Genomic DNA, 13,972 nt, shown 5'->3' with positions numbered 1-13,972 from the left:
TAAAGCATCACTGTGTACTACAACAACGTGTTATTGCTTCACTGCTGGAGAGTAGCAAATAAACCATTTTGTCCAGCAAGAGAGTTATGAAGACCAGAAGGGAAACGGATGGCAGAGAAGAGGTTTTGCCTAGAACATGACATATGTGTTTGTTGTTCTCTAAAAGATCAAGGAAGTCGAGGCCTGCCATCCAGAATTGTGTATTGCCCTGGATACGTGGCCTTCCTTACTCATTTATTTCCTTTCTAGCCTTCTGTGAATGTGACTATTTTCCCTTATGGATATTGGTTTATGGGAAGATTATTATCTCTGCTTTTGTCTTCTATTGAGCAAACATTATCACTGTCTTTACTTTTGCCTCATCCCTTGGTAAATATTTCATTTCTAAGAGTCAGTGGTGTCATTGTGACTGTGTAAATAGGAAGCAAGCTGGTCGGGGCTCAAGGGCTTGAGTGGTGAGTAGTAAGAGTATATCTTTCCACTTTGAGAAAACCCTTGAGACCTGCTAGTATGTTATCTTGAGGGTGATTTAATCAATCCTGAGAGAAAAGTGGGTACCAGTGCTGGGGTACTGTGAATGGGTCAGTGCCACCTCTGGATTGTATTGGACAATGTACTACTTCCTCCACCTCTGGGTCTACCCTTCCCCCAAAAAGTGCTTTGTAAACCTTAAAATTTCTTAGGAATAGGAATTATTGATATCATTCCCACATCATAGATGAGGAAACTGAGGCTCAGAGACTTTAAGTGGATCCTTTAAGCCCAGGATCTCAGAGGAGATGAATGGGAAGGTCAGCCTTAGAATCTAGACTGTCTGAAAAGTCCTCCTATGTATAACTGGGTGTCTATAAACTTTAAAAAGTTTTTGATAACTAATTCCATACAATGAGTTTTATACTCATGATAGCAGCTCTTCCAGACTTTTTCATCATTCCTCAATCCTCCCATGACTTCCTGTCACCCCCTTTCAGCTGAGAACCTTGCCTCATATTCGAAAAAATTAAGGATATTAACCAAGAGGTCCCCCTTTCCCTTTTTTCTCTCCTCAAATTACCCAGATATCTCCTACTCATATCTCCCATGAAGAGGTGGTTTTATCTTATTTTTTGCCAAGACAGACCCTTCTATGTGCACAAGTGATATTATTTCATCCCATCTTTTCCAACAGAATATCCCCTCTGTTATCCCTTCTCTCTCACTTTTTCAGTCTTTTCATGTTATTGGCTCCTTACCTACTGCCAATGAATATATTCATGCCTCCTCCTTTTTCAAAAAACTTATTTGATCTGTCTACCTCACTTAGATATTATCCCATATCTCTCCTTCCTTTTGTGTCTAAATTCCTTGGAAAGGCCATCTATCAGAGACACTACTACTTCCTTTCCTCTCACTCTCTACTTAAGTCTCTGCAATCTGGCTTCTGACCTCCTCACTCAACCTTAATTGTTTTCTCCACGGTTACTAATAATCTCTTAATTGCCAAATTAATAATGGCCTTTCCTCAATTCTCCTCTTTAACCTTCCTGTAGCCTTTGGCACTGTTGATCAACATCTTGATACAATATCTGCTTAGTAGATTTTATAACACTTCTTCTTACCTATCTGACTGCTTCTTCTCAGCTTCCTTTGCTGGCTCTTCATCCAGGTCACACTTGCTAATCATGCTAACCTTAAGTGTTCCACGGGGCTCTGTTCTGGACACTCTTCTCTTTTTTCTCTATACTATTTCACTTGGTGATCTCCTCAGCTTCCACAGATTCAATTATTATCTCTTGTTGATGATTTTTAAATCTAGTTATCCAACTACACCATCTGTGTGAACCTCCAATTTTTCATCTCCAACTGCCTACTGGACATTTCAACCTAGATATCTTGTATACATCTTAAATTTGCCATGTCCAAAACTGAACTCATTGTCTTTCTCCCTAAAATGTCCCCTCTTTCAAAGTGCTCTATTACTTCTTAGGACCCCTCAGGAAAGCAACCTAAGTGTCATCCTTATCTCCTTACTCTCTCTCACTCCCTGGATTCAATCTGTTGCCAAGATTTGTTGATTTTACCTTCGGAAAGAAGTTAAGGAGATGAATAGAATTTTAGAAAACTTTAGATGTAGACATCCAGGAAATATTGAATGGGAATATTAAAGAGTATACCTTTTCTCAGCTAATATGTGTCACCTTTAATATATTGACCATAAATTAGAGCAAAAAAAATGTTACAAAAAATGCAGAAAAGCAAAAATATTAAATGTACCCTTTTAGGACAAAAATAAATATCAAATATAATAAAAATATAAATACATATTATTATAAAATAACAAATATGCAATAAAAATTACATTCAATAAATGACTCGAAGCACAGATTAAAAATTAATTGGAAACGAAATAATCTAATTCTAAGGAATTAGGGCGCCAAAAAATAATCAAATCAATATCCTAAAAGATAAGGACAACAATGAGACAACATGTAAAAGTTTGTGGGATGTGGCCCAAATAATATTTAGGGGAAACGTGTATCTCTAAACATTCATACCAGTAAAAGACAGAAAGAGCAAAACTTGGGGAAAAAAACCCAGAGCTCCAGTGAAACATGGAAACCAAACTCTTGGAAATCAAAGGAGAGATGAACAAACTTGAAAGCAGAGTCACTGAGCTGACGTCACTGCTGGCACCCCTCCCACCCCCCCTTTCCAGCTCCGAGGCTCTCCCTCCTCTCTGGCTCCCGCCCCTCCGAGGCCCGGCTGAAGCCTCGCCCTCCGCAGGCCGCCGCTCCCCAGCCCCGCAACGCTGGGCCATCTCCGCCTCGTCCCGTATAGACCGTTTGTACGTCGCCGCTCCCGCGCTGCCCCCTCGGTTTGGCCGCGGCTTCCGGGCACCTCCGCGGCCCGGCGCTTCGGGCAGAGCCCGCCCGGCGGCAGGGCCTCTACGGAGTGCCGCTGCCCCCTGCGCGTTCTAGGGTAGGGCTCCGGGGAGCGGCCCAGGCTTGGCCAGCGGGCCCGAGGCGTCCTGGCCCGTACGGCCTGGGCGGGGGCGGCCCCCGGGTTCTTGCTGGCCCAGGAACCCCGTCGGACACGCCCGCCTGGAAGGCTGGAGCAGGACCCGGCTTCTGGACGAAATCCAGGAAAAGGGAGAAGGCCGAAGTCGCCATTTGGATTTCCAGTTCATAACAACGTCCTTTCAGCCAATATGATCGGTTCCGGGGCGCTCCGCACTCCCCGTCCAACGAGGGGTGGCGCTGCACACCCTGGTAAAGGGCAGGACGGCCTCCCGCCCCACACTGCCCAGCCCGGCCGTCCCTTTCTCTCGCGGCCGAGCCAAGCCCAGGCTTCGGAGCCGCTGATTGGTTCCCAAGCCTGGGAGCCCGAGGTCCTCCTACGCCCCTTACCATAGAGACGAAGAACATCCGGATCGCCTAGAGAGGACGGGACTCTAGAAAGACGGCGGGTTTGCGGAAGTGACGCAAAGATTCACTTCCGGGTGCCCCCCCCCAAGTTCCTCCACAAGGTCTTGGAGAGGCTTTACTGAGTCTGCGCCGCGGCGGTTCCCCGCCCGAGGGCCTCGTTCCTTCCTGTCCTCTGAGCTGGTGAGTAGGTCTGGGCTCCGAGGCCGCGGACCCCCGAGTCCCTCAGCCTGGGCTCAGAGCGAAGCCCGGAGGGGAGCAGCAGGGGCTGCCTGAGCGGGGCCTCCCGTCCTTGGCCTGGCGGGGGTCGGGGCTCCCCCCGGGGTTGTCTCTGCTTCACCCCCTCGTTCTGGAGCGATGTTCGGTCCGAATGAACGGCAGAGCTAGGCCCGCTCAGCACCTGGACTGTCGTTCAAAGTGAACTTTGTACGCTCGTCTGACCATCTCCTTTAGCAGATGGAGGGAGAAGCACGAGGTCACCCACATCAGCGACATTTATCAAGCGCCTGCTGTGTATAAAACGTCCTGGCAGGTGGGGGCGGGGCGGACGAAAACCTCACTGCTCGTCCCCTGAGCTCCTTTAGGGCAGGTCTGCTTTTCTTGGCTTTTCTTTCCATCCCCATCACTAATGCCTGTTAAATGCTCGTGGGTCTGACCTATTGGGCCAAGTTTACAGCTTCCTGTAGTAGTGTATTGGGAAGGAAGAAGAGGGATTTTGTGAACTGACAGTTCATTTAATGTTTAACCAGATGTTTCCTCAAGACAACTCTGACATAGTTCTAAGGAACTTTATTCCCCTATTACAGGTAAAATAACCTGGGCCTGGAAAAGAGAAGCAGCTTGCCTGGGTTTATCCTGTTAGTGATGTGTCAGAACTGGAGCTTGAAGGCACTTCTTCTGTGAATAAGGAAATGTCTTTTGTCCATTTAAAGACCTGGGAGCTGGACTCGTACTTGCAGGCAGTTTTCAGGTTGGAAGCGTGGGAGAGTTGAAAAAGCATCAGAAGATGTGGTTGAAGTCTCAGCAATGAAATTTATTGACCTATCTAATAAGCTCTATAACTTTTTACACCTTAAAGTTTTATAAAAATATATTCCTTATGGCTTGAAGACCTCCGATGAGGAAGAAACCGCTGCTTCCCAAAGCAGCCTGTTCCATTTTTGGATAGCTCTCTTAGGAAGTTTTCTCATTTCAAGCTTTAATTTGCCTCTTTGTAACTAGTTGCTTACAAGAAATAATGGCCCGCTTTCCTTTATTGAGACAGTTAGGAAGGATTTGAGGGAAAAGTGTGAAAAGCTGGATAGAGATCCTTTTTTTGATAGGTTCTTCCAATGAATATTTTTAGTTGATTGATGTTAACCTGAGGGAATAAGCCTACGTCTGTTATGTTATTCTAGAAAGAGGGAAATTAAGCCAAATCTTTTTGGTTGGACTTTCATTCCCTAGCCATGTCTGACTTAAGAGACAGAACTGTTTTTTGAATTTTCTTTCCCATTCTTTAGCCCTACTCTTTTACAGATGTTTAGAAACAAGTCACATCTCAGGACAATTTGTCTTACTTAATACTTCAGTAGATGTTTAGTGGAGTCAAGAGAATGAAGGGTGTGGTCTTTGGAACCTAAACCAGAAGTCTCTGAAAGTCTGCCAACATGAGTCATTGTGTGAAGAGACTTCAGGTTTTCTCTCAGCTCTGGTAACTAACTTGCCATGTGATAGTAGGTAGATCATTTAATTTCTATGGTTTTTATATGAGGATACAGTTTTTGCAAATCTTTCCTTTTTTTTTTCTCCACACTGTTTCCTTATCCTGGACTTTTGGGGATAGTCTCTGTTACTTTTCCTTTGAGATTTAAATTCAGTTTCAAGGGAGTATTCTCTGTCTTTATTCTTTTAACACATGGAGTCAAATTTCATTCCCCATGTCAGGTAGTTTATCTCAGGATCTCCAGATTCTGTCCTACCTAAATTGGAGGTATCCCCTAGAAACCCATAAACAGTAATGACTTGTGTGTCTGTGAGTGGGCACCAAGCAGTTATAGAAAAGAGGTGGCAATGGGGAGAGGGAGGTGTTAGGTGCATGGAGTAGAAAAAAGAGGGAGGAGAATAATAAAAACAAAAGAAGAAAGAGTAGAAAAAGAAAAAAATTAAAAAAGAAGTAGAGACAAAAGGGAAGGTGAAAAGAGAATAGAAAAGAAAGTGTGAAAAAATATGAGAGGAGGTAGACCAAAAATGGGTCAAGAACAGGAGAAAGGAAGGAAAGGAACAGAGAAAAAGTGTTCCAGTTTAGCAATGATGAGAGAGAGCTTGATGTGAGATATTTCTTACTGTAGGATCTGGACCTAGAGAAATCATGTCTTTTTGCTGCCAATTACTGTGACTGAACGGATTTAAGACTTGGGAGAACACAACAGGGCTGAGAATGTTGTTAAAGTTCCTCATCTTTTCTTTCCAGCCACCATGTCTTCTTCCTTTTATTGCCTGTTTCACTGAGATTTTTGCGTTGCTTTCAAAGGACTGATGGAGATATAAAATTACCAAAAAGATTGAAGCCATGGGAAAAATCAGTGTAGGGGAAATAAGATGGAAAGACTGAGGGAAACTAACACATCTACAACATCTTCTTTTAGCACTGTTTTGTAAACATTTTTGCTAAAGAACTCTGTTATATAGTATCCATCTTATTTTTATAGCTTTGAAGACACATAAAAAGTGTCCTATTTCCCATTTTTTTTCCTAATTGTGGGGTGTGGGAAAAGAAGGAATTACTTTTTTCCCTTACTTTTCTTGAGTATTTTTCCTGGTTCTCCATAGCCCTAATTCCTAGTAAGAGAATACAGTGTTTCTTAAGTGCCCCTCACTTGCATTGTTTTCCCAAACAGAGCAGCCCTATTTGTAAGAGGCAACTATTGCTATTGCACCACTTGGCTTAGAAATAGTTGACCATGGGTGAGGAAGGTATGAGCCAGAGGCACAGTCCTGACAGCTGGTTGCAAAATGGCAAGGCTATCTTTAGAATGCAGCAGAATTTCATGTTGGGAAATCATGAGATATTTTAATCTCAGTCTGGCTGTGGCTTCCATTAGTGTCTCCCTGTCTTTTATCATTCCCTGCTTCTTTCACTGCCATAATAGGAAGTCATTTTTCAGTCATGCAAAATTTTAAGTCTTGTACTTCTAGTACATACTTTGTGTCAACTGAAGAGGGTTTTCCCCCCCTTTTTAGCATAAAGAATATGTGATTTATACATGTCTATGTCTCTTGTCAGATGGTGAAACCAAGTTTAAGATTTCATAACAAGGAATTTCTGAAGAAGCACAATTACACAGGACTACATGAGGAGTATTCTGGAAGGGAACAGTTCCCAGAAACTTGAGTTTGGAAGACCTCTGAAGAAGATGGAAGTTTAAAATTCAGGAGGGAAACAACACTGCAAGGGAGAGACTGAGGAGAAGAAAAAGAGACTTAAGGCAAATGAGAGTGAAGGACAAGCAAATTCCTTCAGGAGAGGAGTCAGAAATATGAAGAATTTATTTCATTTTAGAGAATTCACATCAGAATGAGCCAGGAGATAACTTCAAATCAAAAATTTTAGAAGAAAAAGAAGCACACACATTATAACCTCAGATTGCAAAGACTCTTGCTGTAAGGATCCAGTTTCAGAGAAGGTGAGAGTTTAGAGAGGCAGTGGGGAAACCCTAAAACAGAGACAATGAAGAGAGAAAGGAGAGGTTTCAGGCAAATGGCAGTCAAAGTCAAGAAAAACTCTGTCAAAGAAAGAAGCCAGAAATATAAACAGTCCGGGAAAAGCTTTTGTCAGAGTTCACATTTCATTTCACAGCAAAAAATCCACATTGCAGACAGACCCTATGCCTGTAAAGAATGTGGAAAAACCTTTAGTCAGAGTGCAAACCTTACTGTGCATCAAAGAATCCATACTGGGGAGAAACCTTTTCTTTGTAATGAGTGTGGGAAAAGCTTTAGTCAGAGATCCCACCTTATTCGACATCAGAGAATCCATACTGGGGAGAAGCCCTATGAATGTAATGAGTGTGGGAAAACCTTTAGTCAGAGCTCAAATCTGATTGTACATCAGGGAATTCACACTGGGGAGAAATCTTATGAATGTGATGAATGTGGGAAAGCCTTCCGTCGGAGTTCAGGTCTCACTGTACATCAGAGAATCCACACAGGGGAGAAACCATATGAGTGTAATGAGTGTGGGAAAGCTTTCAGTTGCAGCTCATACCTCATTGTACATCAGAGAATCCATACTGGGGAAAAACCCTATCAATGCAAGGAGTGTGGGAAAGCCTTTAGTCAGAATTCACATCTAATTCTCCATCAAGCAACTCATTCCCGAAAGAAACACCAGATTCCTCCATTGGTTAGAGCCCAGTGTTAATGGGATCAAGCATTCATATTGATTCCTTGTTCTGCAGCCACAGCCTGTACTCAGATTAGCCATTTCACGAATGTCTACCTTTGCTCACGACTAAAACTCAGCAAGAAATCATAGATAGCTCCAAACAGCACTTATGTATGACTGCAAGGGGAAAACATATGACTTTCCACTTGTATGTTGATTTGTGATTGCATTTCAGTTGTTTTTACATCAAAAGTATGTACCCTAAGTTAGATTTTAACCACTGAGGCTAGGTACTCAGTGATCTCCCATTTTGAAAATAAAATGAAGACTTTAATTTATTAGTTGCTTTTTAAGTGTGACAAGTAATTGTTAATTCATAACCAAATAAGTTTTTTGATTCACCCTGATTAGGGGAGGAGTACCTGAATCAAGCAATAAAAAAATCCAAGTTGAACCCTTTTCTAGATTGTGCTGGAAATATAGTTTTCTGATGATTAGTGTCTGAAAAGTTGTCCTTTAAAAAAAATGTGAAATTGATCCATGAACCTATGAGTGTATGTATGTTTAACTCTTTGGAAACCATCAGAGGAGACATCACCAAACACAGTCACTCTCTCCTTCACAAAATTCACTTTTTTGTTAGAGCTAAAAGGACATTTGTAGACTTTCCAATTAGTCTAACCCCTCATTTTGTGTATGAGGGAAGGTAAGGTTCAGCAAAATGAAATGACTTGCCCAGGACCACATAATTGATAAATGGTCTGATGAAATCCAGTGTTGTCATGGTTACATTAGCTTTATATTTAGCAATTTTCATCTGTCTAATTGCCCTTCTGCAAAACCAGTCTCCTTACCCTGTTCTTGCTACCATCTTCCCAGTCTCACATTTGTAAGATTTATGTCATTTTTGACATATCTTAACAACTTTGTGCAATCATTAGTCACCAAATCTTGGTGAATGTTCATTATTCATGAATTGTTACAGTAGCTATCGTGTGTACCTTATCTCTAACCACTTCCCACTCCAGTTAGTTTTGTGCCTCATTACTGAAGTGCTCTCCTTCAGAATCAGTCAACAGGCATTTATTAAGCACTTGCCGTATGTAGGCACTGTATTAAATGCCTGGGATTCAAAGAAAAATATTTCCTGTCTTTCAAGGAGTTCACATTCTGATGGGAGCATAAAGCCTTTAACTATGTATATGTAAGCTCTGTATAAAGTAGGTGGAAGGGAAGGCACTAAGAGCTAGGGGACCATTTTCCAGAAAGTAGGATTTGAGCTGAATGTTGAAGTCAGGGAAGGTAAGTACTGGAAGTCAGGGGAAGCAGAACGTTTAAATGATAGACTGTGGATAGGGAATGTCCCATGCAAAGAACCTCAAGCAGCCCTGTGTAACTGAGTGGTAGTATCCATGGAGGATAGTAAAGTAGAAAGGGCACAGGTTGTGGAGGGCTTTCTATGCTAAACATGATTCTGTGTGCGAAATGAGAGGTAATAAGTTGTAAGCCTGGCTGACTGGGATGGTGGTGGTGCCCTGAGCAGTCATAGGAGAGTTTGGAAGAGGGTAGGGGCAAATCAACAAGCACTAATTAAGCTTCTGCTTTGTGCCGGGCACTGTGCTAAGTAAGCACTGGGGACTTGGTTGAAGCTTGAAGGAAGCCAAGAGGTAGAGATGAAGAAGGAGAGAATTCCAGTCATTGGAGACAACCCATGAAAATGCCCAGAGCTGAGGAGATGGGTTTCTTGTTTGAGGAACAGTAAGCAGACCAGTGTCATTGGCCTCAAGTAGAACCTTTGGGAAATAAAGTGAAAGAAGACTGGAGAGGTAGGAGCCAGCTTATGAAGGGCTTTGAATGCCAAAGGGTTTTTCCCTTTGATTCTGGAGCTGATAAGGAGTCATGGAAGTTTATTCAATAGGGGTACAATGTGATCAGACCTAAACTTTAAGAAGATAAGTTTGACAGCTGAGTGGAGATTGGACTAGAGCAGGAACAAAATTCAGGCAAGGAGACCAATCATTGCAGGCTCTTGTAATGGGCCAGGTGTGAGGTGGTGAGGGCCTACACCCAAGTAGTGACCGTGTCATAGGACAGGAGTGTATGCCAGAGATATTAGAAAGACAGACTCAACAGATTTCTGCTAACAGATTAGATAGGGGAGGATGAGGGTGAGGATTGAGGACAACTCCGTGGTTGTAGGAGTCTCTCCTGAGAGGCCAGGAGGATGGTGATGCACTCTGCCTTAGGGAGGCTCCACTTTAGATTTGTTCAGTTTAAGGTATGTGATAGGCAGCTGGAGATGCAGTCTGCTTCTGCACCCTGGAATTTGCTTTCTTTTCCCCACCCACACCCTAATCATAAGATCTCATCCTTTCTTTCCTTCCCTTTGCTCCATGCTTCTTGGTTAGTTTTTGTTTGTGTGTGTTTGCTGCAGGCTAATCATTTAAATCACCCTCTCTTGTTCCTCCCTCTCGCTTCTCTCTGTTCCATCCTATTTTCCTGTTGTCTCCTGTTGAATGTATGGATGAAATGTACCCAGTTCTTTTGTACCCAGTTGTGTGTGTGTGTGTGTGTGTGTGTGTGTGTGTGTGTGTGTGTGTTCTTTCCTCTTTTGTCTAGTTCAGATGAGGAGGTTCAGGTGTTACCTCTTTTCTCACTCCTTCCTTTTTATGTAAAATCTCCCCTACTTGTGCAGCCATATAACGTAATGTATTTTCCTCCATACTTTCTTCTCTCTCTACCCCCTCTACCCACAAGGTTTATTTCTTTTCTCTTCCCTTTTAAGATCATTACATAAAAAATTGCTCCCAGGTCCTCTATCCTATTAGACTCCCTCTGTGAGGCTGTTGCTTATATGTTCCTGAGGGGACGCAAGTATCATCTTCCCATGTTAGAATGTAAGCAGTTTATCCTTGTTTAGTCCCCAATACTTACTCATTTATTTTTGCATTTTCTTGACTACAGTGTTTATTTCAAAGTTTAGATGTAACTAGTCTTTTCATCAGGAATGCTTGGAAGTTGATATCATTAAAGGTGCACTTTTTGCCCTGTAGGTTATACTTAGTTTTGCTGACTATGTTATTCTTGATTGTAAAGCTGTATCTTTCAGCCTTCTGTAATATTTTATTTCAGACTCATTGCTTCTTTATAGTACTGGCTGCTAAATCTTATGTGACCTTGACTGTAGCTTCTTGGCCCCTGAATTCTTTTTGGTTCCTTCCAGTATTTTTTCTTTAACCTGGAAGTTCTAGATTTTGGCTGTAACGTTCCTGGGAATTTTTATTTTGGGAATATCTTATTATTCTTGTTGTCTCAGGGAATCATTAAATTCAATCTGGTCCATTCTAATTTTTGAGAAATCTGTTGCTTTGTTTTGTACCTTTTGTGTCATACAGTTAATGAGGAGAGGTAGGGCAATTGGGTTCAGTTACTTATAAACACCTTTGCTATGGCCCCCCCCCCCAAAAAAAATCCATCACCTGCTAGCTAGCCTGCTGGGGATGAACCTCTTCTTTACCTAAGATTTACATCTGTGTTGAATATGAGTGTGCACACTGATAAAGTCATAGGTCTTTTAAAATATTGTTTCTAAATCAGTAGTTTAACCATGGCTGAGCAACTGCAAATATTTTGGGTTTTTTTTTCCTTATCAAGCAAGTTACTAAACTGCCTACCATATGTTAGGTAAGCTATGAAATCCTCTTCCTCTAAAACCCTAAACTCCCAAATACGAGAGCTAAAGCTGCCATGTAGAGAAAAAAAGATTTGGTTTCCTGGTTTTTTTTGTATTTTATCTATTAAGTCAGGCTACAGCAAAATCTTATAAATATCAGACTCAGAGACCCTAAACATAAATTTTCTACACATTTGACATAAAGAATTTCACATCATCAGGAAGGGAGTGGTGGTGGTAAAGTGCTTGTCATTGAGATTACAGTCTAATTGGGGAATTCTGCCTCATAAATGAAGAACACTCAGGAAGCAAGTATCCAAATGATGTCATATGTATTTTTCCAGCAGCTGACAAGCAGACTTCACTCAGAACCTCCTATGACGTAAAATGGGTATTTTTGTGAGTTGGAGTGAATGCTAGAGTAGTTTTCAGTTAACCTAAAGCTATACAGATTATAGCAGTTATCTCCAAACTTGTCTTCTTGCTTTGTTTTTATTGCCTATACTGATAGTGATGTTACCATAGAGTAATCCTTTTGAGGCACCTCTTTCATCAGATGCTACTCAGAAATTTACAGTTACTTCCTATTCGTGCATGAAGTCCTACATAGGGTCACCCATTGGTCAGGTCCTTTCTCACCTGTCCTTCAGAAGTTTACATGAGGCCAGATTCAGTCCTGGGAGTCTGACCTGAAAAAGGTACCCTTTTCCGTTTAGTTTATCTGTTGTCCCCACCCTGGAGTTTTACTTCAGGGAAATCTCCAGAATGGAGCTTAAATGTAGCCCATATCTAGGTTTCCCCAAATGTAGAAAATAAAGTCCCCATGTAGCACACGGGGACTTAATGTACAATGTGAGTATTGGATAGAGGACAGTCTCTATTTCACCCATTGTAGAAAATTTATAACACAAAGGACTCAAAAAGGAGGGAGCAAAACATTCAGAATAACTTACCAAACTTTCCCTAGAAGGTAAAGATATTCTGAGATTGCTAAATGAGTATTCCCCATTCACCCAGAATGTGTACTGCCCAAGCAGCTCCCAGATATAACAGGGGAAGTTGGCAAATTCCAGATCTCCTGGACCCTAAGAGTCAGCTTCTGGACTCCAGTAGCAAGCGTTTGCATTTGTGGGCCTCTGCCTTCTCCAAGGAGTGCTTTGTTGAAGAAATCTCCTCTAGGTCTGGTCCTGAATACTGGAACTCAGAAGTTCCCAAACTTGAGATTACACATGTGATAACTCATTAGGCTGAGAAAATCCATTCAGAATCAATTGGCTTCTGCCTCCTGAAAACACGTCTACTTCCACCATATGCTTCTGAAGTGTCTTAGCAAAACCCTGGCTTCTGCCATATCTTGGACATGGAAAATAGAGTTTTAGGAAGTGTCTGGTCTCTGACCTGTGCTTAGAAAGGGAAACAGAGGTAGCAGGTGCCTGGGACTTGAAAGTTAGGAACTTCAGTTTTGTCATGTACTACAAAATGGTGTTACTGCTGGCTTGTGAAAAATAGGGGAAGAAGAGGGAGGGGGAAATGCCCTTCTTCCCCACCCACTCATTACAGTCAGATCTCGAAGTTTAAGAGAGAAAAAGGAAGGCAAGTCCAAGCATATTGAGTGGTGAGGGTTTCACTGTACTATGCCTGGCCTCAGCCTTCTCCTGCCACACAGACACTGAGAGCCGTGATCAGCACCATGCCTGGCAATGATACGTGGGGTCACTGTTACTTCAGCACATGGCCTCCTTAAGCTTCCCTCTGTGTGGTACCTTCCCCCATTAGAATACAAGCCCTTTGACCGCAAAGACTATTTATTTGTACACCAAGTGTCTAACACGGTGCATCACACATACTGCTTACTATTTTTTCACTGCTTTTCTGTACCAGAAGGGCTCCGTCAGCCACTCCTCAGGAGGCAGTTCTAACCTCTGAAAGGCACTTCTCCCCATCCACCCTTTTCTGCCTTATAAGTGGACTAAGAGCAGATTTTGACAAATCCCAGACTATGGGGCACAAGCCTGGTGTTTCCTTAATAATGTTACGAATTTTCAGGTTTGAGTATTAACATTCAGTTGTATGCCCCAAGATTCTCATTAGGCATGAATTGTGCTGTTTTGACTGTGGCTCCTCCCTGGGATTGAGGGAAGTGTCTGTCACTAAAGGGTGCTTGTCTTTGCCTCTGCTGAAGCCACACTGTACTTACTTTCTGATTCCCTTGGTGGGGGATCAGGTGCTGTGGGCACCATGATATCTGGGCAGACAATTTTAATTTTCCCACTGTCCTTCCTTTGCCAAAGCAAAGCAAATTACAAGATCAAATAGATTTTCTAACATAATTGTGGCATATTTTAAATTTTATGCAATAACTGGTTTAGGCAGTAGTTTCAGAATTTTGCAGTCGGAATAAACATCTCAACTCACACACCAAATTCTGACTAGAGTCATAGAATTAAAAAAAAAATTTTATCCTGCCTAGATGGTCCCCTGTAATACTGTCCCATCTCACTCCTAAAGAATCAAACCTATATGACTTTTTAC

General features: G+C 42.2%; 1 protein-coding gene across 5 annotated transcripts; it reads left to right on the top strand.

The window, feature by feature from the left end:
* The first annotated feature begins 3,487 nt into the window (after window positions 1–3,487).
* LOC140533145 (uncharacterized) lies at window positions 3,488–8,226 on the top strand. 5 transcript variants are annotated; one of them, XM_072652526.1, is made up of 3 exons: window positions 3,488–3,584; window positions 4,208–4,371; window positions 6,667–8,226. In XM_072652526.1, exon 3 carries the CDS (start codon window positions 7,111–7,113, stop codon window positions 7,801–7,803), a length of 693 nt encoding a protein of 230 aa, XP_072508627.1. In that variant the 5' UTR covers window positions 3,488–3,584; window positions 4,208–4,371; window positions 6,667–7,110; the 3' UTR covers window positions 7,804–8,226. The 5 variants fall into 5 exon arrangements, with proteins under 5 accessions (XP_072508627.1, XP_072508620.1, XP_072508647.1 ...); XM_072652519.1 differs by lacking the exon at window positions 4,208–4,371 and having other exon boundaries at window positions 3,494–3,584; XM_072652546.1 differs by lacking the exon at window positions 4,208–4,371 and having other exon boundaries at window positions 3,534–3,933.
* The last annotated feature ends 5,746 nt before the right edge of the window (window positions 8,227–13,972 follow it).

The sequence above is a fragment of the Notamacropus eugenii genome, chromosome 1, assembly GCF_028372415.1.
Source record: "Notamacropus eugenii isolate mMacEug1 chromosome 1, mMacEug1.pri_v2, whole genome shotgun sequence".
NCBI lineage: Eukaryota > Metazoa > Chordata > Mammalia > Diprotodontia > Macropodidae > Notamacropus > Notamacropus eugenii.
This window is presented reverse-complemented; position numbering and strand designations above follow the sequence as displayed.

What these genes read in the sequence shown, in the direction of transcription:
- LOC140533145 (XM_072652526.1), top strand. Translation starts at nt 7,111, where the DNA reads ATGAAGAGAGAAAGGAGAGGTTTCAGGCAAATGGCAGTCAAAGTCAAG.